The sequence below is a fragment of the Haliaeetus leucocephalus genome, unplaced genomic scaffold (assembly GCF_000737465.1).
Source record: "Haliaeetus leucocephalus isolate CR32 unplaced genomic scaffold, Haliaeetus_leucocephalus-4.0 Scaffold605, whole genome shotgun sequence".
Classification (NCBI taxonomy): Eukaryota; Metazoa; Chordata; class Aves; order Accipitriformes; family Accipitridae; genus Haliaeetus; species Haliaeetus leucocephalus.
In genome coordinates, this window is record NW_010973041.1 from 6,435,849 (window position 1) to 6,461,588 (window position 25,740).

At 43.0% G+C, this 25,740-nt stretch overlaps 1 protein-coding gene across 3 annotated transcripts in view; it reads right to left on the minus strand.

Moving 5' to 3' along the window:
• Positions 1-1,903: 1,903 nt before the first annotated feature.
• Positions 1,904-25,740, minus strand: part of INIP (INTS3 and NABP interacting protein) — a 30,003-nt gene continuing 6,166 nt past the window's right edge. For 2 of the 3 annotated variants that reach the window (XM_010578147.1, XM_010578146.1), the window contains 3 exons: positions 22,443-22,545; positions 19,796-19,886; positions 17,619-18,023 (listed from right to left, as the gene is read on the minus strand). In XM_010578147.1, coding sequence (XP_010576449.1) covers positions 17,928-18,023; positions 19,796-19,886; positions 22,443-22,545 — 290 coding nt within the window. In that variant the 3' untranslated portion in view covers positions 17,619-17,927. Of the gene's footprint in view, positions 2,018-17,618; positions 18,024-19,795; positions 19,887-22,442; positions 22,546-25,740 lie in introns of those variants that run through there. The other variant, XM_010578148.1, reaches the window with a different exon arrangement.

Below are 25,740 nucleotides of genomic sequence, written 5' to 3' on the forward strand. Positions count from 1 at the left end.
GTTGTAAAAATAATTGCCTTAAACTTCTACCCCTACAGCTTGGTCCACCTTCTGTTGAGAGGAAACCTTCATTTCAGCTCGAGCTGTGGCAAGCCTTTAAGTCACAGAAAAGAAAACCTGGAAGACATGAAACAGACTTGGGCACATGCAATTTGGTGATGTGCAATCTGCTTCTATTCTAATGGAAAGAAATGGCAGTTCTTTTTCCACTGGGTTTCAGGGCTGTGAGAGGGTTGATGAGGTTTACCGAGCCTACTATACAGTCATTGATTTTCTAGTACTGTATAACACCTTGAAATCACAGCTTCAGTCCAATAGATACATGATTGCAAAGATAAAATAATGACATTTAGCTGTACTTTTTTTTGAAAGACTGCTTCGCCCTCCCCCAAATTGCTTGAATTATCTTTTTTTAAATGTTAGTTTGATTTGTAGGATCTCTATGTTGTAAAATATAATATTGCTCCTGTCCTTTAAATGCTTTTGAACAGCATTATTTTAAGAATGTAATTAGCTGGCTATTGAAACACAGAGTAGCATCAACTTTAGCAGGGAAAATATCTGTTAGGAAAAGCTGCTACCTACAACCCTCGCAGGCTGTGGACATTATTTCCCACTGTCAGGGTGTTTTTTTAAGGTTCTGATGCTGTGAAGCCTTGGCAGCTTTTGCTGGAGGAGGCAGAGGATGCTCAAGATTTCCAGACAAGCTCATGTGATGGAAATAGGAGCTTCTTCCTGAACAGGGTTTCAGGTATGCATAGAGGAAAAATACTATTTGTCATAATTTTCTTTCGTTTCATGGGCGATCATAAGGGGCATTCCCTGTTAAAAAAAAACATTCTGAGTCCTGCAGAGCAAATCACTAGCTAAGACTGAGGAAAAGCAGAAGCTGGGCTGGGATAGGGTTTGTCTTTGAAAGGAGTAGAAGCTGTTCTAACACAAACCATTTTGAAACCTGAAGTGCTCTCAGAAAATCAGACTCTTTGTTCGGTAACTAATCAAGGAACCTGTTCTTCAGGGGTGATGACCTGCTGGAGCTCCTCCTGCAGTCACTGCCACAGAGCAGTTCCCAGGCTGGGACCTTCTGGTGGCTGTTGGCAGTAAAAGCAGGCACGGTGAGGTCTCCTCAGGCACAAATAGGATGTACGAAAGCCAGTGGCTGTTCCTCTAATCTCTAGAAGTTTTTTGCCCTTAATTTCTCCGCTCATTTGAAGTCGCTGTATTTGGTGGGTCAGGAATGCTGTGGTGGGCTCCGGAGTCCTGGTGCCGTGGCAGCACAGGGTGGAGGGTTTCCTTGAGAAGACTTCAGCTCCCTTCTCTGCCCGTGTGCCCAGGGGAAACCTGGCGTTGCAGGAGAGGTGGGCACTTGCCTGGGTTTAGACGTCTGCAAAACGAACAGCTTGTTCCATACATTAGCGGAGGGAACATACAGAGCAGTAGAACTGTTTGCTTTAAGGCATGGTGATAGGGAGTGCTGTAGTTTCTCTCAATGATTGCAAGATTCTCCCTGTTGCCTCCAACAGTGTCAAGGAACTAGGAGCCGTGGCTGTAATGAAACAGCATTCCTCTGCGCATGCGTATGTTGTTTGTAAAAGTCAATAAATATCCAAGGAAAGCATTTAGCTTATGTCCAGTATCCCAAGCGGGAAAATAGTTCCTTTTGCATGTTTTGCAAAGGACTGAATATTCTATATATGAAAACTAAGTAAATCCCCAGGGTTGGTAGGTATCATCCAATTCAGACTGACTTTGAGTTACTCTGTTTGTTGTCCTGTTCTTGTTCTCCTGCAGTGGCATCTGATACCATGGAGGAAATGCCTACAGTGAATCAGAGTACTATGAGGGTTTTTTTAAATAGAGATATAAAGTGAGTGGAAAAGAGAAAAAAAACGTTGGAGTGCTTTTGTGAAGAAGAGTTGGTCTTGATTTTGTCTCACAGTATGTCTTATTCCTTTGTCTGATGTCCCTGAGTTTGACAATTTGATGTCTCTCTTCCCACTTACAAGCAGTGTTTGTTCTGAAATAAAAGCAGTATCGCATTTGTAAACTGTGGAAACATGATGAACTGAACTGTTACAGAAAGTACTTGGCTATGGGGAAGAACATGTGGTGTTTAACTGTCAATTCTTGTCACAAGGAATATTTGCCTATTAGCCAAACTTCTTCAGTACTGTGCTGGTTTTGACTGGGATAGAGTTAATTTTCTTTGTGGTAGCTGGTATGGGGCTATGTTTTGGATTTGTGCTGGAGACAGTGTTGATAATTCAGGTGTGGTCTAGTTATTATTTAGTTAAACAGTGAGAAGGACTTGCTCCTATTGAAGATAGACACTGCAGCGTCCACAGGGCATGTCTGGCTCATCCCATGACCTAGATTGAGTACCCTTATGCAAAGAAAAGCCAAAACATGAACTAACCAGGACTGCATTTCACCAGGTCAAAATTAGGGAAGCAAAGGGAGACAGAGAGCTGCAAATCCTACACTCACATCTCCACGAAGGAGTCTAAGGCACAGGAAAATATCACTTAGAAAAAACTCTGCTTGGAAGGACACTCAGGCCAGGAAACAGGGAAATACCTCCCAGCCTCAACCAGCAGCCCCAAGTCCAGATGTGGGAGGTCTGCAGGTCCACAATCAAGTATGGTGTGCTAGTTATTGAATATTTTTCTGCTCTGAAGGAAAACCTTGCCTTGAACTCTACACCTCTCTGAGTAATTTGTTCCCTGATAGAAACAAGAGCTCTCATTATTGGTGATAATGCTAGGGTGATGTCCTGGTTTCAGCTGGGATAGAGTTAACTGTCTTCCTAGTAGCTGGTCCAGTGCTATGTTTTGAGTTCAGTATGTGAAGAATGTTGATAACACTGATGTTTTCAGTTGTTGCTCAGTAGTGTTTAGACTAGAGTCAAGGATTTTTCAGCTTCTCATGCCCAGCCAGCGAGAAAGCTGGAGGGGCACAAGAAGTTGGCACAGGACACAGCCAGGGCAGCTGACCCAAAGTGGCCAAAGGGGTATTCCATACCATGGGACGTCACATCCAGTATAGGAACTGGGGGAGAGTGGAGGTGGGGGAATCGCTGCTTGGGGACTAACTGGGTGTTGATCGGCGGGTGGTGAGCAATTGTACTGTGCATCATTTGTACATTCCAATTCTTTTATTATTACTGTTGTCATTCTATTAGTGTTTTCATTATCATTATTAGTTTCTTCTTTTCTGTTCTATTAAATTGTTCTTATCTCAACCCACGAGTTTTACTTCTTTTCCCAATTTTCTCCCCATCCCACTGGGTGTGGGGGGAGTGAGTGAGCGGCTGCGTGGTGCTTAGTTGCTGGCTGGGGTTAAACCACGACAGGTGAGAAAAGCAACTGGGCAATGGTGCAAGAAGAGGCACATGAACAGACAATTAATCAAGAAGTGCAGAGAGAAAACAGATGGCATTAGGGAAGAGATGTGAGTACAGGAAGCAGAGCAGAGTATCACAGAGCATTCCCAGTGGTCCCATTCCCCATGGTTCTAGGATTGAATGGAGGGTGGTCAGAGCAGCCCTTCCCAGAGACACCAAGTGAACAGGGGATAGAGAAAGTCCTACAGCTGCAGAGAAGGTCCCTGCCTGGTGTCTGAGGGCCTTTAGTCATCCTTATGACAGCTGCAGCAGGGCCAGTCCCTGGGTGAGCCACCCATTCCTTAGGGTCTTGCCAAGACCCTTCAGGACCTACCTGAAGGGGCCTGATCTGACGTATGTCAGATGTATATCTTTAGATATGTACGCTGGGTAAGGTTGCTTTTGCTGAGCTCACTGATGAGGTCTGTGGGAAAATGGAGCCTGTCTGGGGAAAACCGGTGAGAGGAGATGTGATCAAGTCATGTCATGCTGGAGTGAGAGAAGTAAGGTTGAATCACAGTGGTTATTCTCAAAATAGAGCTTGTCACACCTAGGTAAATGAAACCCAAATGAAACGGTATCAGTCATTGATCTCTCAGGAGCTTGGAGGATTCTGTCCCAGATCTGCCAGCCAAGGTCACAGGTGTGCTGGCAGTTGGAGAACAAGCTGTTATGCATGATCTTACTTGAAGAAGTCCCACAGACAATTCTAGAGTATTTTCTGTGCTCTGGGGTTCTTTCTGCCTTCTGCTGCTGCCAGTGTGGAAGGAGAGTCTACCTGGAATTAGTCCTGCACAATGTGGCTGGAGCTTTTTAATCTGGGGATTTTGAATAAAGCTGTTGCTTTTTAAAACTTACTCCCAGTTTGTCAGTGTGTGTTGGGAGCAGCTCAGGGTGAGGCCCAGCCAGCTGGGTATGAGTCCATGGGGCGGATTTCTGCTCTGCTTGGAAGATTAAACCTTAACCCTGCCCTATGAAGGTCTCTCACTTTGCTAGCAAAAAGTCACCCAACACCTCCAGCATCTTGCTGAGATTCTCCTTGCTCTGTGTAGGGAGGACAGGACTTCACCCAATTTCCTGCAGTCTGGCTGTGCTGCTGCAAAGTAGCCTCTTTCCCAAGGGTGAGATAGTCACTGAGTTGGCTCGAAGCCTGCTGAGCACCCTCCTTAAAAACAGCAGGGTCTGTCAGTCTGCTCCAGCGCCTTCTGCTTTTTTGGGTTACCATCTGCATCACTGGGGTGCAGCTGCACCCATGAACAACGAGAGCAGCTGTGGGCTGGGGAGGAGATTTCTGGGGACGAGGGTGGAGGAAGATGCTAACAGAGACTGGTGAGAACACCATGACATTTGAATGGCTCCTCTGGTATTATATGCTGGCTATTTTGAAAGTGTACAACCTGAGAGGCCAGCTCATGACTGCTTTTCAAAGCAGTGGCGTTTTCTGGGGGGCACTTGCCTGTGCTTTATGTTGTTAAAGGAGAACATCTCTGCTTTAAACGCAGATATTATAGAACAAAGCTGTGATGCCTGGGATAGTAGGTCTGAGGGGCAGGATTGCCATTTATGTGAGCAGAGGGTTCATTGTGAAGTTGAGCGATGCCATGTTGATTACTCTGTTGTTAATTCAAATACAGCAGAGTGGGTAGGACAGTGTCCCCACAGGGACAGTCTGTTGCATCTGGTGTCATTTTGACGCAACACCCAAGCTGACTCAAGCTGGGGTCAGAGCTTGGAGGAACATGCCAGTCTTTCTTTTTCCTTTCCTACTTGGTCACCTTGTTTTTTTCATGAAGGATACACCTAAACTTAGAAACAGGCATTCATGTAGCACATGAACAGCTGTTGACCACAGCTGAGCAAAGCTTAAAATAGGGGACAAACAGGAGATGACAAACCTGTGTGCTGAAGCTGCCATCAGCTTCAGCAGCAAGCTCTTGTTTGTCAGAAGCAATCGCAGCTTGTCAGAAACAAGGATTTACTAGAAAGAAGCGGTCCAAGACACAGCTGAAGCATTTACGCTGCAGACCCAAGTCCTTCTGACAGTGTCACTGAAAGCTGCGCAAGGAGCCATCCTGCACGTTTGTTGGGTGCACCGTGTCTCTGAGCCAGACGACTTGCTCCCTCGCATTTCCCAGCAGTCCTGGCCCCAGGGGAGAGCCACCCTCTGCTGTTCATGACTGCTTGGCACTGAAGGGCTCACAGGGCTCCTGAACACCCTAACAGGGGCTGGCCCTGGGCTGAGGCTGCAGAGCCCCTCCAGCAAGCAACCCTGCTCCTGCAAGGAAGCAGCACATTCCCCTGCCCTGAGGCTACCATGGGCTGGGGCTCCTTTGCACTCTTCTCCTCTTTGAGCAAAGCAATCAAGTCCTTAATTTCCCACCTCTGCCACACAGGGACATTGCTGCCTGGTGGGCATCCCTCTGAGTAATGAGTGTTTGATCCGCCTCCCATCATGGCCTTGTGACTGGTATCTTCCTTATTGAGGCAGTGTCCTTTTTATGGCCTGATGGCACCCTGGAACATCTTGACTGATTTTGGCCGTACCTGTTCCTTCATACCTGTGCAAGTCATGGTGACAGTGCACCCTCTCCCCAACAGTGCTGGCATTCTTATTTTTGGATGAAACCTAACTGGCTGCCAAGTCACACTTGGCTGCCCAGTCAGGTACTGCCTTGTGATCTAGTAACATGAAGTCTATGTCAAAGTGTTGTAGCCTTTCTCATCAGCCACTTGATTATTTTCCAGCTGTTTGCCACCAGCCTATTATAGAGGTTATTGAGATCTAATGGTGACCTCTATAAAGACAGTTGTTACTGCAGACTGCTGCAATACTAAATGGACGTTAGCCTGAGACATGAATGCATTGACTCTATCACACCATATGAAAACTTGCCTGGCTACTAGGTGTCATTTATTTAGTTATTATGTCTAGAGATACAGCAGTTGTGAGGAAAACCAAATGACAGGACAGCATGTATTTTTTTCACATGCTTCTGGGGGCGATTCACTTTTCCCATACCAATAGCATTGGCTTTTGTACTTCATATGGTTTGTACTTTTGACATTAACTTGCTCTAATAAAATCCTGAAATGTCCCTTGCCTACCTTAGACTTCTATAAAAATCCTATTACAGCAAAATTATTTTTATAGTTCAACACTGCCTTCTTTTGCTCTTTGTAATGCTTCTCTGTAAAACATGAAGAATTGCCACCTTGGAGCCTTTAAACTAAATCACAGTGAGAAGTAAGACTTCATCTTTGTAGTGCTGATCCTAGGGGACTGTTCAAATAGCTGGAGTCAATTTCTGAGACGTCTCACATTTGACCTGTGCTCTGGAAGGTAGTGTCTTCACCCAGTCTGTTTCAGCCCTGGTAGGGGCTTTAGCTGCTGGGCTTTTTTTCTGAGTCTTTCTGAACGCTGGAACAATGTGATATTCCATGATCGCTCACTGACCGAGACACTTGCAGGAGACCCGAATGTGCTCCGTCCAGCTCCAAGAGCTGTATGGAAGCAGCCTACAGTCCATACAGAGAGCTTTGACATCAGAGACATTGTCCCCAAAGCCACAGCAGTAGAGCCCTGGTCTTAGCCACCTTCTGTGGTACGTGTGCCTTGTGGTACCTGCAGGGGAACTGTGAGTTCAGCACTTAGGCACTCTGGCAGGACTGGGACTTCTGCTTGTTGACTGCTAAGGACCAAATGAAAACCACAGACCTAGAGCCACTGTAGGTAATAACCCAGTGAACAAATGCAAATGCACTCCTTCCCTCCCGTGCTCTAGACTGGGACAACTAGTGACAGCAAAGAATATCCCACACCGTACGTGCTGCTGATGCTCCATGGCAAATCCTGAGCGCTGTGTATGCGATGCACAGAGAGAAGACCTGTATAGGTTTAAGCTTGTAAAGGTTTCAGAGAAGGCCCATTTAGATCTTATGGGTATAGGCTGAGGAGCAAGGGAAGCCCTGCACTTGGGAGGGAAAAATGTATATTTTTGCCTTAAGATATTTTGAATTTCAGACGCACTGTGTGTACTTGCCTTCGTGCCAGGTGCTAACACTTGGAAGTGGGGCTCTTAGTCTGTTTTTGGTGTGATTCAGAGCTCTGTAGGTAGGTCTGAAGAAACTACCACACATCACTATGGGACTCATCTTCCCCTGGGACAGGTCCCAATGCTTTGAATAGAAACATACCCTACAACTCACATTGGGGATTTCATTCCCCAGTGGTGCATGAAGCAGCAGTGTAGGATTATGTCGCCAGGAGATACAGCTAAGTGCTGTTTAGCTCAGGGAGATTTTTTTTCAACAGGATATTAAAGACCAGAAGGGTAGGGGGGATAAATGCTGTGAGCAGCTAAAGTGCCTCCTGCCTTGACACCTAGGCCTTGAATGATTTGACTGCATCTGAGGAATGGTCTGGGACCACTCTTGGGCAAGTGAGAGTATTGCTAAGCTTCTTTGGAAACTGGTATCTCAAGTCAGTTATGGCGTGTCCAAAAGCATCATTACTGAGAGTCAAAACTACTTCAAAACAGTTTCTTGAGATATGAAAAAAGTATGCCATCTTTGGAGGCTTTTGCACTCTTGCTCTTCCAGACTTGTGTCCCCTACAGAAACACTCTCAGCTCTCTTCCAGTGAAATTCCTCTTTCTACCTTTTTATCTAAGTTGTTTTTAAGTGTAGATGATTGATCCCCAGAAAGGGATATTAAAAAATATTTGGGGAAAAAAGGAAATAAATAAAAAAAAACCCTATAAGCTGTTTGAGGTGGTTTACCCTACTGTTCAGATGTGCTCCAGGGCAGATTGTGATGAGAGAACAGTGGGGAGAGAAGCTTAAAGGTGTGTGATAAACAGCAGAGTTATGTGTGTTAAGTGAATATATCACTACTGCAGTGACATAAATGTATAGATTTGTAGAGCACTGTATGTGTTCTGCTTTACAATTCATCTAGAAAGCATGACTAAAAGTTTATCCTGCAACAGACATTAGAGAACCTATCAACTGTAAAAACATGCACGTGTTTCTACAGTGCAAGATGGGGGGACGTGCAGTAACGAGGACATTGCGGGTGGGGGCTGTCCTTTCTTTTTAAGGTACTTTACCACTGAGATCTGCTAGGCCCAGAGAATGGGTGCAGTCTGATGACACTGGGCATCCTCAGCACATACTGAAGAGAAAGTAGTTGATGGGCCATTGGTATATGGAGATTTGGGTTCTCACCTGTTCTCTGCCAACACATAACTAGATGGCCTCAGCAAGGCACTTCCCCTTTCTGTGACTCAGTTTATGTTTCTGTTCCGTGAGGGAAACAACAGCTACTGCTTGATAATGTTCCTCCACAAACCTGGGGACAGAACAATATCAAGGAGGTGCTCGGCACTTGGAACAAACACTCTCATTGCAAGGAGTGCTCTACTGCGAGATTATAGATGTTCCCACCTTTTCCCTGCCACATCAGAATAAAGCAGAGCACCATGGCATAATTGTTGATCATCAGCTGACTACTAATGAGAGTAAAATCTTTCAATTGATCTACCTGCAACTGGAATCCCTAAGTCACCAAAGGATGATTCCTCCCTCATCTGAGTTTTGAATTCTTTTCACTTCCAAATCCAGACGCTGAACACAAAAGAATTAAAGACACAATTCCCACCTGTTTTGTGAAATACCAACATTATGAGATGCGGGAAAGCTAACATTTGCTGGTAAATAATGCATTATATGTCAAACTGGTAAGAACCACAGCAGTGATTCAGTGTTTTGCTTTGTTCCTTGTGAAAATGGTCTCAGTTTTGAAAAGCTGTCATATTTATGGGGGACTGCAAAGTGCATTTTGTAACTCACTGTAAATATTGTTTATGGGGATATTTCTGAAATCAATTTGGCTGTCAGATAGAAGGCTGTATAATTTACACTATACTGTATGTGCTAGGAAATCCCATAGGTATATTTCCTTCTGCCACTTGAAACCAATATTGCAGGAAATAGCTTACAGGAAAGAAAAACAGTCAGGGAGGGGGAAGAAGGCCAGGCATTGGCTTTCATTGCTGTAAGTAATAAATGCAACAAAGGGATCTATAATGACATATCTACATGGAATGCACAATGCATACTGAACACACGTCGTAGAATTGGGAGGCAGTGAATTGTCATCTGACGGAAATTTGTGTCCTGTGAGCTAGGGAAAAGCCCTGTATTAATTCCATTTGGGTGTCAACTGCAGAGAGGAGATGTAGCCTCCTCATCTCATTTCAGTTTGGCATTATGCTTGTCCTGACCATGCATAAAAATACTCCCTAGCATGGGATAGGTTGGTCAGGAAAATGCCTTTCTCAGCCTCTCTCTTTGGAACTGATCCTGTTTAGATAGACGATGAGTATTTACTGGCTTGGAGCAAAACTGGCCCTGTGACCTTATGCGTCAGGCTCTCACCTGGCCTGTGGAAAACCCTGGGTCAAGTCCTTGTTCCAAGGATTATTTCACCATTTATCTAAAGGGAAGGAGCTCCGTCAGAGGAGACTGTGAGCACACTGCCTTTGTAAGCATGAATCTGGGCGCTATCCTGTGGTATAGAGGTCAGGTTCATTCTCCAGGCCTTGGACGAAACGGCGCACATACTGCTCCTGGGTGGTGAACTTCTACCTCTGGGGTTTCTTGTTGCCTTCGCAGATGATCTGAGAAGGACCAGCACAGAATAAGAATATTTTGAAGTCCCAAGAGCTTCCTTGGAAAGGGAGAAGTATTCTTCACGCAGCTCTAATCATCATTTTGCATTTAAGGTGTTTAAGGTGACATTTGCCCTTCCCAGCAGAGAGCTGGAGTTTGAGGCTGCCTCTGGAAACAGAGGGACTGAGATCTCTCCAGGGCTAAAAGGATGGAGGTGCTCCCACATGCACAATGCAAACCTATGTTGGAAAACAGCACTGACATCTCACCTTGCAGCCCCTAGGCTCACAAGAGAAACCTTCATCCAATCACCACTCACCCGCTTTGCCCCCTTTTTGCAACCCTTACAATCCAGTGGCAAAAATAAGTTTCTGTGAATGCTGTGCCAATTGCCTTCCACAGGGCCAGAGCCTGGGGATGAGGCAGACTGCCTGCATGAGGGCTGCACACGCTCTCTGTGGGTAAGGGCAGGGAAGGCTTACCTCCCCTCACCTTAACCTGTCCCCCAGAGAGCTCTGGACTGAGACGGCTTGATGTGAGCTTTATCAGGTGGTGTTGGTGCTTACCTAATCTAAGTTCACCAAAATCAGGTAGCATCCCTCACTCATGTCAGCAGGCTGGGGCTCAGGCTGGAATTGGCCAGCATTTCTTTTGAATTGACTTGCCAAACTCTAGGCAATCAAATGTCACTCTCCAATAATAAACAGAACTGTTTAACTGCTGCCAAAGACAACTTCCTCACCAATGAATCTGAGTACATTAGGGTAATGCTGAGCTACCCAATAGTGTCATGAACCTTTTTGCAGCTGAACACGCTCTCCGGCTTCTCAAAAGTAACTTTCTGATCCCAGACTTGCTTGCATCTGTCAAGAAATGTAACTACCTCTTGTTCAGTACTGAAATAGAGCTTCATTAAAGCACATTTGCTGTGGTATAACAAGGTAGCTGAGGTAAGGGATACTGCAAGGAAGGGAGGCTGATGAGAAGGAAGAAGTAGCGTTGGAGGAGCAACACAACTGAGACATATGAATGTGTGTGGTAGAGGAAGAAATGGTAGCACTGACAGGTGTTACCCTAGAAAGTCTTAGGAAAATACTGAAGACTTCCAAAGGACCAAAAGAGTACAATAAACAGGTCAGCTACAATCACAGACCTCATTAGCATGGAAAGGCTGAAAAGTAACAATCACAGGAACAAGAACCACCATGTTTTCTATCTGCTTCAGGGCTCAGTTACTGTATTGAGGTGTCTTCAGCCATGTGTTGAGACAAGCAGTTTGCTGACTAAGACCTAGAGAATATCACTGAGCTGGGGTTTTGGATAAGCAATCATTTATTAGATTTGAGACTTCCCACTCTTAGATGGCTGAATATCACCTGCTACCCCTAACACATGTGAACAGACGGCATTGTCAGAAAGCTCTGCTGAATGGTGCTGGCATCATGCTCTCTTCTGATGTACTTACTGCAGCACCACTGCTAAAACCCTGATGTGAGGACCAGGACATCATACTGGCAGCTCTCTCTGAAACCCCGACTCCGAGTTTATCATTGGAATAAGATACAAAGTAGCACAGGGGATATTACTATAAATAGGAATGATTGTTTTGCAATTGCCCTAGGAATGCTCAGCTGAAAGGAAGACCAGTAACAGAGGTTGAACCAGCAGTATTTGCCACTATAAATCACTTCCTGCGCTTAGCAACCTGTCTCATGTCAGGACTCCACTGTGCCAGGTGATGAACAAACACATCGACAAAAGATGGTCTACCCAAAACAACAGGATAATCAGGCTTGTTTGCTGACAGAGCAAGCTGACTGGTTCACGATAGTAAATGTGAAAGTGGTTAGGCCTGAATCTGCCAAAAACATTCTCTGTGTGTATGTGTGTGAGAGACTGGGACATATATCCAGGCTTAGCTCAGAGGGTAACTTAGACTTTGAAAACCTCAAAGTCCAGGGAAGCAGGCTATACTCAGAATGGAGTAGCTTCAAGCCAAGCCAGCACAATACACCTTCATTTGGATGGGACAGAAACCACCTGGTTCTTAGAGGGGCTGCCAGGGTCGCTGGCACTGCAGCATGCACATCAGCCAGTTGTACACAGGTGAGTGCATGGGCATTTTGCTTTCCTTGGACTAACAAGCCATCTGCTAGGGCAGAGTTTGAAAACATATATATGACTCTTGGTGTGTCTCTTCTTGACAGGCTGTAATGATCCATGGCTGCAAACACGCAATCCTCCTGACCCCTGCGCCAGCTGTCAGCCAGCTGCGCACTGCTCTTGCTGGCAGAGAAACATGGAGACAGCAGCTTTGGCCTAGGCCCACATCTGGCCATTCCCACTTCCACAGGTGGCCACCCACTGACAGATGGAGAAGGTCTACAGTCATCCAGGCCGACAGACGCTCTAATGTACTTCTACTTAGGGCACGAAACTATGGCTAAACTCCAGCATAATCGTCACTGTTGCAAAGAAGAAAGTACACTTGCCTTGCTTCCAAACACTGAGTATAATACTGCTGTCTTTTTATCACCATCCTCCCTACCCAAAATTTCAAACATAAAAGGCCCAAACTCTGCTGTACTTTGTTGTCTTCACCATCTGAAAAAAAACCAAAACAAACCCAAGCACTAGTTATCCGTGAAGCAAAGACAAACCAAAAACCAAAGAGCTCAGCACCTTCTAGGAGGCGGAGATGAGCCAGCTGCTGGTGTGGGATGCAGAGTGATAGTCTCCAGATGATGCCTCACACCAGCTCACTAATTAGGAGCTAATCCTGACAACTCCACAGGCTTTCTGTGTACCTGCAGGCATTGCAACCCCTTTACATTTCTCTCCATCTGCAAAACTGAAGATAACAGTAACTTACTTCGCATCATGTAAGGATTCAGGTAATGCACTAAAAAAAAGCTTCTGAAGATGTAAAAATGTATGTCCATAAATCTAAATATATGTTTTACAATGAGACATCTTTCCCTACTGAAAGAAACTCACACTCTACCAACTGGTAATACACATATGCTAATGTACAGTGCAATGTATATGCATAGTGAAAGTGGCCTGAAAGCTTGTGACTTGCACTTTTAAATGAACCAGTACAACTCTTGGGACAAAAGTAAGGTAGATTCTGAACAATTTTCAGACACAGTCTACAAAACCTGCATGCCAAAAGTAGCATCCACTGACACTAAAATATCCACATTAGAGGCCTTAATGAGAACTGTGCCACCACCTTTCATAATTCAATGCCTGAATGAACCTGGCAGAGCAGAGTAACTGAGAAAAGCCATTTCCTCACCAGTAGTTAAGTATCATTTTTCATAATGTCCCACTGCACTAATCAAGTTTTCTCCACTTAAGGCATTGCACCTGCTTTCTTCCTCTCTGAAAAAAACTGTTTTCAAGGAAGGAGTGTAAAAATCATTTCCCCAGGGAAGTATGTCACTTGATTCCTTCTACCAAGTTCAAGAACCAGGAAACAAGGAGAAGGTGTTGCCCTTGTTGTAAAAAGTCTGGGGCAAGCTCTGTGGTTCCAACAAATGCAGAAATTCACTGGAGGAAGCTTTTAACTCAATAGCATGTGAAATCCACTTCGCCAACTAGTCTTCAAAGTTACCGTTCACTACAAAAAGCCCCATACAGTGTATTTTAGCCCAAGAAGGATTCCCTACAGCCTCCAGAAGTGTTTCAAAACACATTTCAGAACACACCGATTACCAGATTTTCCAGACACAAGGGTGTTACTAGCAGATGCTATAGGATTTTCCCTATAAACATAAATCAGGCACGTAAAGCTCTGGATGGGACAACTCTTCCAGCTGGGTGCAGACAAACCTTCCCTCTCTCCCCACCTTCTCCTTCTTTAGAGGCTTCTGTGCACACAGACCACACAGCAGACAGCTGCCTTCTTTTAGCTTTTCCCTTAGGATTCATGTGTCTTTCTGGTTACCACCTGTTCCCTAGGACACAGGAATCAGCTTCGGTTTCAGCAAGTCCATAGCACAGCACAATGACCCTATCCTTCAAGAAAACTTGCTACTTGAGCTGGTTTGACAGGAGGAATCATCAGTGCCATAATTTTGATCAGAAGGAATCATGCAGCTGCTTTCTCAGGCATCCTCCTGATTTTGAATATACGTTTAAGCAGATACAAGGTGTAAGAACATCCCCTGCATAAGACAACTATTCTTAGCAATACTTTTTCCTGGAGAATACACCAAGCCCTGTTTTAACTACCATAATGCTTAAGAGGATGTGTTGAGATAGTCACTGCCTGCTCACACATCTGTGGCTGCATGCCACACTATTCTAGGCTCATTGCCCTCCTTCAGCCCTTGTGGTCTGTCCATGAAACACTGCAAATGCAATGGTAAGTCAAGTCACAAAAAGCTGTGCACTCTAAGACACAGCTGTCTGCATTTCCTTCCACCAGTTCAAGCTCATGTTCCCTGTTACCTTGTTGATAATCGATACCTTCCTCTTCTTCTAAAGAGGATGGGAAAAGCCTGGTCTCTTCATGCATTTCTACAAGGTTAGGGTCAGAGCACTGACCTCTCTGCTGTGCAGCAAGACAATAAATGACATCCAGCCTTTAAATGACACAGGTGGTCTAATAAAAGACTAGAGCCATCCAAACTGTCTACTGCAGACAGGACTCCTCAGCACGAACAGTGGTACGCAGCTGCATTCATACAACTTGCAAATTACAGCTGACTTTCCTGTGCTGACTGCACATGAGGGCAGAAGTAACATTTAGCTATTTTAACTGATTGAACACACCAAAGAAACTAGGAAGTTCCTGGCAAGTGACATCAGGGGGTGTAATTTTTTTCAAATAATGAGTTTTATTGGGTATTCTGTGTTCTGATGTAAAGTGCAAATATAACATCAGGTACTATTGGTTAGTTTCATACTAGTGCCTCTAAGAGCTCAGCAGAGTGAAAATAAGAAAAAATTGAGGCTAAAACCCTGTAGAGGTCAGAGACCACGGGTAGTTCTACAGGTCAGGCTTCTTGGGTTAAAACTGAGCATTTTCCAGAGCCTATACTGGTGCAGAGATGGTGGGTGACTTTGGAAAATAAGGGTGTGGAGAGAAAACTTGTCTAGTGGAAGAAAAAGAGCACAGAGCTAAGAAGAAAGAAGCTGTAGTTCAGTTCTTTCAGAGCTTCAGTTCAAGATCTTTGACTTCTTTACCGCACCTGTCTGATCTCACTATGTGTTAGCTCACCTCCCATCTATCTTATCTGTTTAGTGTAAGACCTACTCCGTACTGTGACCTGCTCTCACCCCACCATCCAGCTCTGATATGAACTCTACACCAACCACCTGTGTTGAGTGGAAAGGCTGATTACTACTGTAGCAAATGAAATAAAATTATTTTTGAGTGATTACATGTGTTAAGATACTTTTAGGTACACAGGTCAGCACTGTATTACAAGCCTTCTGCTTTTATGTGATCAAGTTAATGGTTACTGCCAAAAGTAAGACATGCCAGACACTTCCTGGTTCAGGTATATCTAACTAATAATGATTGGAATTTGAACATGCAATTCCAATAGGAGAAAAGATTTTGCTGAAATTACAGTACAGGGATAGATTAATGGTTTTAATAATGATTAATAGCAGAAAAGAAAAAGCAAGAGTAGCAAGACAAATTGATGCATCTGACACTAATTGCTAGAGTCTGGTTTCTAAGATAGAAGCTTCCATATACAAAATTTGTATCTTTGATGGTTAATTACATCTACATATATCACCAAGTCCCTCATGATTACACAGACTGATTTGAGGCATTACAACTTAAAAATATGACAACAGCTGTGTCAGTTTTCCCCCTCTTTTGAATACCTCCATTTTGAGCCTAGACCCTGGCTTTCCAAAAGCATATCTTTCCATACCTGAGATGAAAACAACACAGACAGCAAGTATAACTCCTTCAGTGGAGCAACTATAGCCTTCCAAAGGAGAAGGATCTTTACTGTTTCATTGCCTGTCTGCGCAGCAGCACTGAGAGATTCTATAGTTCAGTTCATTAGCACAGAGGCTCTGTTTTTAGAGAAAGCAGACATTCTTTTGCCACTTTTCTCAAGGGGAAAAAAAACCCCTCCATTAAAATGCCCAGCCTACTTTTTAAATTCAACTAAAATCTAAAATCCGAACTTTCTGCTATATCTGCTTTACCTACTTTGCCTTTGTATGTTTCTAAGTGTGGACTGATTCATAGCTGCCTCTCCTACACACAGAGATTTGCAGATCTTTTTCTTCAAAGCATCTAAGATACTCAGCTCACACTGCAGAATAATGAGTAGTCAGGACAGCTTCATGGTGAAGTTACTCTCTGTAATTAAAAAGAAAAAGCTACACAGAGCCAACCACTGAAAACAGAAATGACAGTACTCCCTTCTCCATTGCCCACAAAAACTGTCATTCCTGTGACTTACCACATCAGACCCTTCAAAAAAGCACACAATACAAATAGTTCATGTTACAATTGCACATCTTTAAGCTCTATCAGGCTTCTTCCACAAGATTCTCCTTCTTGAAAATGTTTCAGTATGCTACAGCTTCTGCAAGGGTCTGTACTCAGCTAAGGTATATGAGAGCTGTGGCATTTTCCTCATACCTGCAGCAATCTCTTGGCTCTCACTCTGTACTCATGAGGAATGGAATTGTTAACAGTGCTTACAGTTCAGTAGTGCTTACTGGGATCAGGCAATCCCCTGCAGATGGAAACAAGATACCCTAAATGTCACTAAGGAAATCTGTAGACTACAACCCTGGAAACATCATGGGACAGAAAAGTTTCTGCAAAGGATGGAGCTGCTTCAAATGGGCATCAATTTAACAGATGCTTTCTGATTTCTGGTTCTCACTTAAGTTCTCTTGTTCTTTTTGTTTTCTAAAACTTGCCTCCATAGGTAAAACAATCAATGTACTAGTATAATTGTATTAGTAAAGCTGTGGAGATATAAGAACATCTATGTAAGGTCTATTTTTCACTCTAAGTTACTTTATCCTGGTAGCATGATCACAATTCAAAAATAATTTACCTCAAAAGATCAACAGATTTTCCTTCATCCTGGAGCTTTAATTGGTTACTACCGATAAAAACAGCAAGAAAGAAAGCAAACAAAAATGAAACACACAAAGTATTGAAAGAGGTATGACTAGAAAAATGTGACCTTTTAAAATGAATTGTCCTTGCGGACAACACCTTCCATCCAAAGTGTTCAGAGAACTTAAAAGACTTCTTTTATTTCGTCTGTTAAAAGACTGTTTGAAACAATTACTTTTTCCCCACTTTAATTCATTTTCATATTTCACAAAACAAAGTAAGAGGCAGGCACACTATATCTAAGGACTTGAGACTAGATGAGACTACAACAGCAAACAGTACACTAGCCATGTTCCTGCACATACAGGGAGGGGGAAAGGAAAAAAAAAAGACTGACTGATGCTTTTGATAAATTTGTGTCTTGTTTTGATGGACAAAAGTAACTTTTGTCTTTCATTAAAGTCAAATATAATACCTGTACACAATAAAAAGAAACACAAATGCTGACAGAGTGTGCATCTCTTAATGACTCTGGTTTGGACATTTATTTAAAGGAAGCACAGAAACAGGGAAGAGCAAGCGCTATGCACCAAGGAAGTCTTAAGTCTGACTTTGACCTGACAGAAGAATGGAAATACAGGATAAAAATTGCTGTTCAGCAACATTGCTTTTTCATTGTTATAGCTCACACTCTCAAAAAGCAACCACAAAAATCCAGAAGAAAACGGGTTTTAAGATAAGAAAAGAAATTAAAAGGTCAGACAGTTCCTGCTATGGACAAAAATCAGACCTTGCAGTTCTGAGAAACAACATTCCTCATTCTGCCTCAAGTCGAGGTAAGACAGGAAGAATAAGATTTCCAAATGCAGAGTCTTGAGTTATGAAGTATCCTGAGGAATGTGCATGTGCATGCTGGAAAAAGAAAAACATTTGTTAAAGCATAACTCCCTGCAGCACTGATATAATTTAAGACTTTATAGCTTCTGCAGCATTAATTATTTATTTCTGCCAGCCTGCTCCTCAGCTCTGACAGTCAAATTCAAAAACAGCATTTTAGATCAGCCACATCTGAATGGGGCCCAACAAGGGAATTAACTTGGCCATTCCCTGCTGCTCCTTTTTCAGCAAATTCCATGGAGGTGGGGAGAGTGGTAAATGAACTCCTGATTGCTCTCCTTTGCCTAGACCCCATGCTTCCATTCTCATCTATAACCAATTTACAGGTCTTGGTTTGTGACAGCTGCCACATATGACTGCCAGAAGTGTGCATCAGTAGTGTCACACAACCCAAGCCCACATGTACAAATGACATGTGACCAGACACACTCCTGTACAACATGGGACACCATCATCCTGCCTATGTGATTTAGATATGCTTGTTCAACTGAGGAAGGCAGCTGCTGCTTATGGCTCCAGACATACTTTTTAAAATCCTATGTAGTCCTTCCCAGTTCAAAGACTGGACTCCAGTAAGCTAGTGAGCCTGCATATTCCTTCCTTCCACCACTAGGGAAAAGCCCTACTAGGTATCAAATTTAGCCTAAGCCAGCAGTGTGCCCTTGCAGTGATAAAGGCTACCAGCACAGTGGGCTGCATCAGCAAGGGAAGCTACCCATGAGGCTGCATTTGAGACACTGTGTTCAGTTTGAGATACAAACTGAAGGAAGTCCAACAGAGACCTGAAGAGATGGCTGGGGGCTGGCCTGGAGCTCTTAACACCCAAGGAGATGGTGAGAGGACTGAGCTTCTTGTAAGAAGAAAGCTAAGGGGAGATCTTATGCTGTTTTCAGATACCCAGTGACAGTATATAGAGAAGACAGTCAGACTCACAGCCAAGAAAGGCTGTGAGAAGTCCATCCCTGGAGAGCTTCAAAACTTGATTGGACCATGCTCTGAACAATCTAATACAACACTGCTGTTAGTCATACTTTGAGCAGGGCACTGGACTAGAAACCTCCAGAGGATCCTTCCAGCCTACAATGTTCTGTCATCAACAGAGGACACCACCCAGAGCTCACTTCTGCTCCCATTCATTTTAGGGGAAGCAATGTGGGGCTTTTACTGGGTAGTAGAAACACAACAAGGCATAGGATACGTGAACAGCATTGCTAGTTTGCATCTCAACATTTTTCCCATTCCTGTCCCCTATGCCAAATCATGCTGTCTAGAGAGCCAGGAAGGCAGGTGGCCAGGTACTGGCTTTCCTGCTCCATTTCCAATTTCAACACCAAAATCAACCTTGCCTGACATAAGCAAAACAGCAGCAAATAGAAGTCTGCGAACGTACAAGTTCTCCAAATCTTTCAACCTTGTTGTATGTAACTGCACGGTATCTACCTGGCATCTACTCAGATTCAATCAAGCAAATCCATGTGGCTAGTTCTCCCTACACTTCATGAGACATTCAGAAGTATGATGAAACTGACTCTTGACTGAGATGTACAAAACAGCTATGATCATACTGTAGGCTACATTATTACAACCATATCAAGGGAGAATGAGTTGACAGATTTAAGCTTTCATCATAAGAGAAGAAGAAACTTCATTTGTGACAAATACAGAAATGTATGAAACCTAACCTCTGAATGGGGCTTTTCATTCTCTCTAGGTGCAGGACTGCTCTCTGAAGGGATGCACATCTACAACAGAGCCAAGCTAAACTCTACCTGACTGCATCAGCTTACCTGCAGTGCAGCCTTCTGTTGTGCTGCAATGTGCTGTTGTTCAGCGTGATCACGGAAATCCTTGTTCAGCGGTGATCTTGCAAGTGCAATGCTGCGAAAAAGAACAAGATGGTATGACACATACCACAGAAAAAAACGTGTCCTTGCCATTCTAGCCATAGATTCCATGACTTCCACAGCTCACGATTTATTTGACTCATGGCTTGACAATTATTAACTATTGTTTGGAATTACTGTTTGTTAGCATAAGAGAGAAAAGGCAAATGAGTGAGCATGGCTGTATCATTTGACCTAGCATAAATAACCGATGCCAAACTAAACCCAGAAGAGTCACAGTCCTGAAGTCTGTTGTGGATTTTGCTCATTGGTGGAGTCCCACTGAAGTCAGTGGAACCACTGGGGTGCAATGTTAGACAATGTCAGCTGTTTTTAAAACATCAGCTTTGTGTTTTCATCGGTATTCAGTCACTCAGTGACTGTTCTAAACAACTGCAATAAACATAAGCACTAACAAGAGCTCAGCAGTCTTCAGTATAAGACCAGTTCTTTGGCAGGTGGGCAGCAGATCACTGCTTATGGTAAAGGAGCTTCCTATTGACATAACTGAAATAATGATCCTCTGATGATAGCTTAGATTACCTAAAATTGATTTTGCTTCTCTATCTCAGTGCAGCATAATTAGGTTTCAAATTAAAATTTCTAAATAGGTTTTGTTGGCTTTTATATCTTCAGACTTGTCCACCTTGTTAACCAAAAAAGAAATAAAAAGCAACCTTTTTTTCCCAGCTCTATATAAGTAACATGATCAGCCATCCTCCAGGTAGAAATCAGTGAGGACTGCCATTAGAGCTGTATTGCAAGGCAATTCGCAACTACCTCTGAAACTGGCTCTGGAGATCGGTGCTGAAAGCCCAGCTCTCCTCAGTCAGAGACACGAAAGTATGAAGGACAATGAGGGATCCAAGCATAGTCATCACCTGACCTTTCCCAGCAGCTTCAATGTTAACAGCTGATGCAGTAAATCAGTTTTTCAAAAGCAGCCATACTCATGAAAAGACCTTTAGCCAAATCTATGCCTAAATGCACAATGAAAACTAGGTAACAATCCTCTGAACAGATTTTGTGACAAATATTAAGATAAGCTTCACTGCTGGAGAAAAGTATTACTCAGTTTATTTAAAACATAGTATTTTCAGTTATTTTGAAGGTATTTATTTTGCATTTAATTCTGTACCCTCTAACTTCTCAATATGGTTTCTGTAGATAATCTTAAAGATTCATCATAAGCTGACACTTTTGAAGAGAGGTATTCTGTTCTTGGATAGAGGATTCCCAAATGCCAAGGCCAGAAATTAATTAACTCATTCATCCTTACACTGGCCATGCCACTATTGTGCTTCAGGTACATCAAGCTCTTTCCTGTCAAGTTTGCGTAATTTCTGTGGTCTCATTTCTGACAACTCTGTGGTCCAAAACCTGTGGCACAACACCCCTGCCACAGAACTGTCAGCTTCTCAAAAATCACATCAGCCGACCATGCCAAAGCAGAGAGTTTGACTGCTGCTTTGTAGGTTCCCACTCATCCCCACCTTCAAAATTAGTAAATTCTAATTCTGCTCAATAGCGTATACTGTTATTTTTCCTAAAGAAAAACGAAAGCAAACAAGCACTCCCTGAAACTCTGCCAGACTTGCAATAACGTATGGAAACACTGTTGCCAGGAGTCAGGCGTTGTACATAACAGCATGACACTTCTATTTTCTTCTCTAATCAATAATTTTGCTTGAGTAATAACTGTATACAGAGTCACTCAGTGATCTAACTCCGCTGATTTCAAATATTCTGCATGCTTTTTGGCAGTATGAAGGAATTAAAGGTGACCTAGAATCTCCTTGAGAAAAGACACAGGCAGCACTCAAGACTATTCAGAGTATTTGACTCTTGTACAGATACTGCATGTAACACAATGTGTCTGTAATATGGCACCGCACTCACTTCATGCTAACCCACAAATTCAACTATCTCAATTTCTCCATGTAAACCGGCATGTGATTTTCTAGTTACTGATTTATGACAACAATCTAATATTTTTGTCTTAAATGGGAGAAATCCGTGACAGCTCTTAAACTCAGATTAGATAGGTGTAATAACCTTATGGTGTAGAATCATCCCTACGACACAGCATCTTTTACGAGAAGATCTGCAGTAACATAAACTGGCTTTGTCTGGCACACAGGGAATTTCAAGGATAACTCACTCCCTGCTGTAACTGTTCTTCTCTAAACACACAGTACCCTGAACCTAATGGTCTGCTACTTCCATTCCTTAGGGCATTTTACCTTAATAATTAAATGCTTTCTCAGTGCCTGCTCCCTAATTCTTCTTTAAGGTAGACTTTAATACAGTTGAGTAAGCATATCTGCTTCTCCCCTTCTCAAATGGAAATTATGTAAGCCAAAATTCAGGGTCTGTAAACAATTTTAAATACTAGTATGTTCCTAAAGTGCAAGGTCTCACTGACTGGTTATTGAGGATGGTCAGAAAACACTTCTGACAAGTGTTTATGTAAGTTTACAGCTCACTTGCTATTTTTTTCCCCCTTTGATGTAATCAGTGATGTCCAAACAGGTCTAAGAACATAAAATACCTGGCTCCAGGGTGATTTGTGGAAGACTGGTTTTGCATAAGTAACTTTCTCTTCTCCTTGTCTAGTTCTGCCAGGATTGCAACCCTATTTTTATTCTGGAAACCTGGTGGGAATGACAGAAAAATATTAGAGAGATTTACTTGATTTCTGTGGCCCAACTCTAACCTTGCGGAATTAAAAGTCTCTGTACAATATGACATTATGATGAATACACTAATCTTCAAAGCTTTGCACCCATCTGAAAGGCTATTACTAAATAGGTTTCATTTTTCCCTTTCTCATTTTGCAACATAAAATAGCTTCCTGAAGCTATCATATATATTAATACATTTTAAAATACAGGTTTCTATCTTAAGTTATATCTTACCCCTTCCCAAGCCAGCTCTGGAGCTATAAACACGATACACGATCAAATACTTGCCTTTCAAAAAACAGATAAACTTACCAGGTTCTAAATTTAAAATGCAGTCACTGAACGTACAATTCAATGATAATAATGGAGTAGTATACTCACAAGGCCTAATTTGTCATGCCAGTGAGCTCAAACTATAATACAAGTTTTATAGATGTAACAGGTAAGAATGAGACAACCACTAAGCTTGCACATCTGCTTATACACAAAATTGCAACCTTCTATTTAATCTATGCAGAAAAGTTTTGGGATTAATATCCTGATGTCCTTACATATACACACTACTCTTATTCCGAGTATGACCACAATGCTGGAATAGAGAAACAAAATTAAACTGTCTGGACAAAATATGAGAATGTGGCCTTTATTTGCTTTGTACATCATTCTCCCAAAGGGACCTTGTATAGTTGAGAAGGGGTGAGGAATTGAGACAATGCCTAAAATAGCTGTCATTTCTGTATTTTCAAAGTTGCCTTCTAAATGAAAATGCGGCAAAACTGACACTGTACCTACACAGGACTCTTACATGGTAAAGGATCTCATTGTGGCCACCAAATGAACCAGATGCACAAGTCCCTGCTGTTGCCCAGTATGCTTGTACAGCACAATTGAGGACAACAGCTACAGAGCTGACTCTTACAGACAGATGTCTATGCCACTAAGGACACTCCTCATGTCAAGAATATACCCTTTTTAAAATCTCTAATTAGCTTCTATTCTATAAATCAAGCCACTACACTGTCATATAAAAACAAGATGTAAAAGTCAAGTTATCTCCTTTATTTCCTTCATACAAAAAGTCAAAGTTATTCCCATTGGAAACTGCTGCGTGTTGTGCCCTCATCCGTGTCCTGAGTGCTGTAGCTTAGTGCTACCACTACTAAAAAATGGTAGCCCACAAGCTGTTTGGAAGGCCAGACATGCTAACTCTTACGGGGAGTATTAGCATGTCAAGGTAAAATGATTTCAAATTTATTTCCAGTAGCTGCACTCAAAGTTCATTCCCTTTGAGAGATCTTCTGTTGCTGCTCAATTACATAATCCAATATTCCTTTCATCAGCATGGCTCAATAAAGGAGAAAATTATCCAGTTGGAACCTTCAGCTCTAAGTAATAATTTGCATCTGTATTGCCTTGCTATCAAACCCTCACCTTTTTCTTTTACTATGCCTTACACATCCCTGAGCCTCAGTGTCTCAGAGTTCTCGAAAGGAGCAGTCATTCAATTACATTTTACTGTGGTTTTATGCAAGATCACCCATAATCATCTTTACATTTGTTAACAGATTTTTAAATTAAATTTAATTAATCTCTACTTTGCTGTCTGTTAAAGTCTCTTTCTCACATGGCACTAGTTCCACTTAAAACTGGAACCCACTTAAGTGGGCAGGACATGGATAGTGGAGTTGATAGCTATCCGTTGGTTGCGCCACTCAGTTGCAGAGGGAGTAAATGTGAGGCTCCCTGCATGAAGGATTAGAGAGAAATCCGATAACCACAGGACAGAGTCCTTGTTGCTTGTGTAGGAGTTGTTTGTGTTTTGTTAATATAGATTGTGGTTGGTGCAGATGGCACATTTTTTCTCTGTTCAATAAATCCCTAGATTTTTTAGAAAATTCTTTTGTATCCGTTGCAGGTGTACTACACCTTTGACACACGGTGGAGTAGTTTATAATTTTTTGTATAAGATATAGGAAAGAGCTTTTTGCTTACTCGACATAATGGCTCTAAAAATGCCCTGGAAATCTGAGATGGATACCAGTGGGTTGGCACCCCCAATTGAGAGACCAGGTTGGACCCTGGAACACCCTTTGGGACAAGTGGGAAACCTGTACTCAGGTATGCCCAGAACCATGGACTAATGAATCCCCTATAGAGGTTTTAAAATATTGGGAAGGGATCATAGAAACATCACATACAAAGGGGAAGGACCCTCTTAAGCATGCTGGGCAGATGGGGGGTGCCCTCCTATTTGCTTATAAAGTACAATGGGGGCAAACACAGGAATTGGAGGCAAAAGTTGAACAGCTGGAGAATCAGTTGCGGGAGCTTAAAGTGACTACAATTGTACAACAACAAGCCCTCCTTAGTGAAACAAAACAGCGGGAGGAGTTGGTGCAGAAATGTGCCAATCTCGCTACCCGTTTCGCAGTGCGAGCAGCCCACCAGAGGCAAAGGGCTCCCAAAAGCCAAAGGGTGGTCATCATGTCTGGGCAATTGTAACTGACCCCAGGTGGGATCCGGAGACATGGGACAGTAATATATGGGAAAGTGGTGACGATGATTCCACCAAGATGGATGGGGAAGAGGCAGCACCCCCGACCTCTGCAGTGCCTGAGTCAGGGAAGTGAGCCGCTCCCATTGTAAAACGGAAGGCGGTGGCTGGTCCTAATGGTGTATTTATCTGGCAGGATTAGATGGAAGATTATTCCCCTGAGGATATTAAAAACCTTTTAGAGAAATATAAACAGAGGCCAGGAGAAAAACCGCAGCATTGGTTGGTATGGCTTATGGAGGAAGGAGGCAACACAGTTTTGATAGACAGCATAGATGCAACCAAATTCTTGGGGCTTACAACAGACCCATATGTTCAATCAGCCTTATGGCAAATACCCTGGGAAGGAGAAAATATACCTTTGGTTACTGTAATAGCTAATGGATTGGATAATAGACATACCAGTGATGGAGCATGGCTCCAGCAGTGAAAAGTTGGGCTACACTGGCTTACACTGTTCTGTAAGCGTATTGATTCCAGTCTTCCACGTTTCTCTGTTCTTCAGGTATTGTACACTATCTTTTTTTGAACACCCTGCACTTGCAATGAGTTTGAAACATTAGAACACAGCTAAATATGTGCTCTAAGAGACACAAACGCTGAGAGAACTT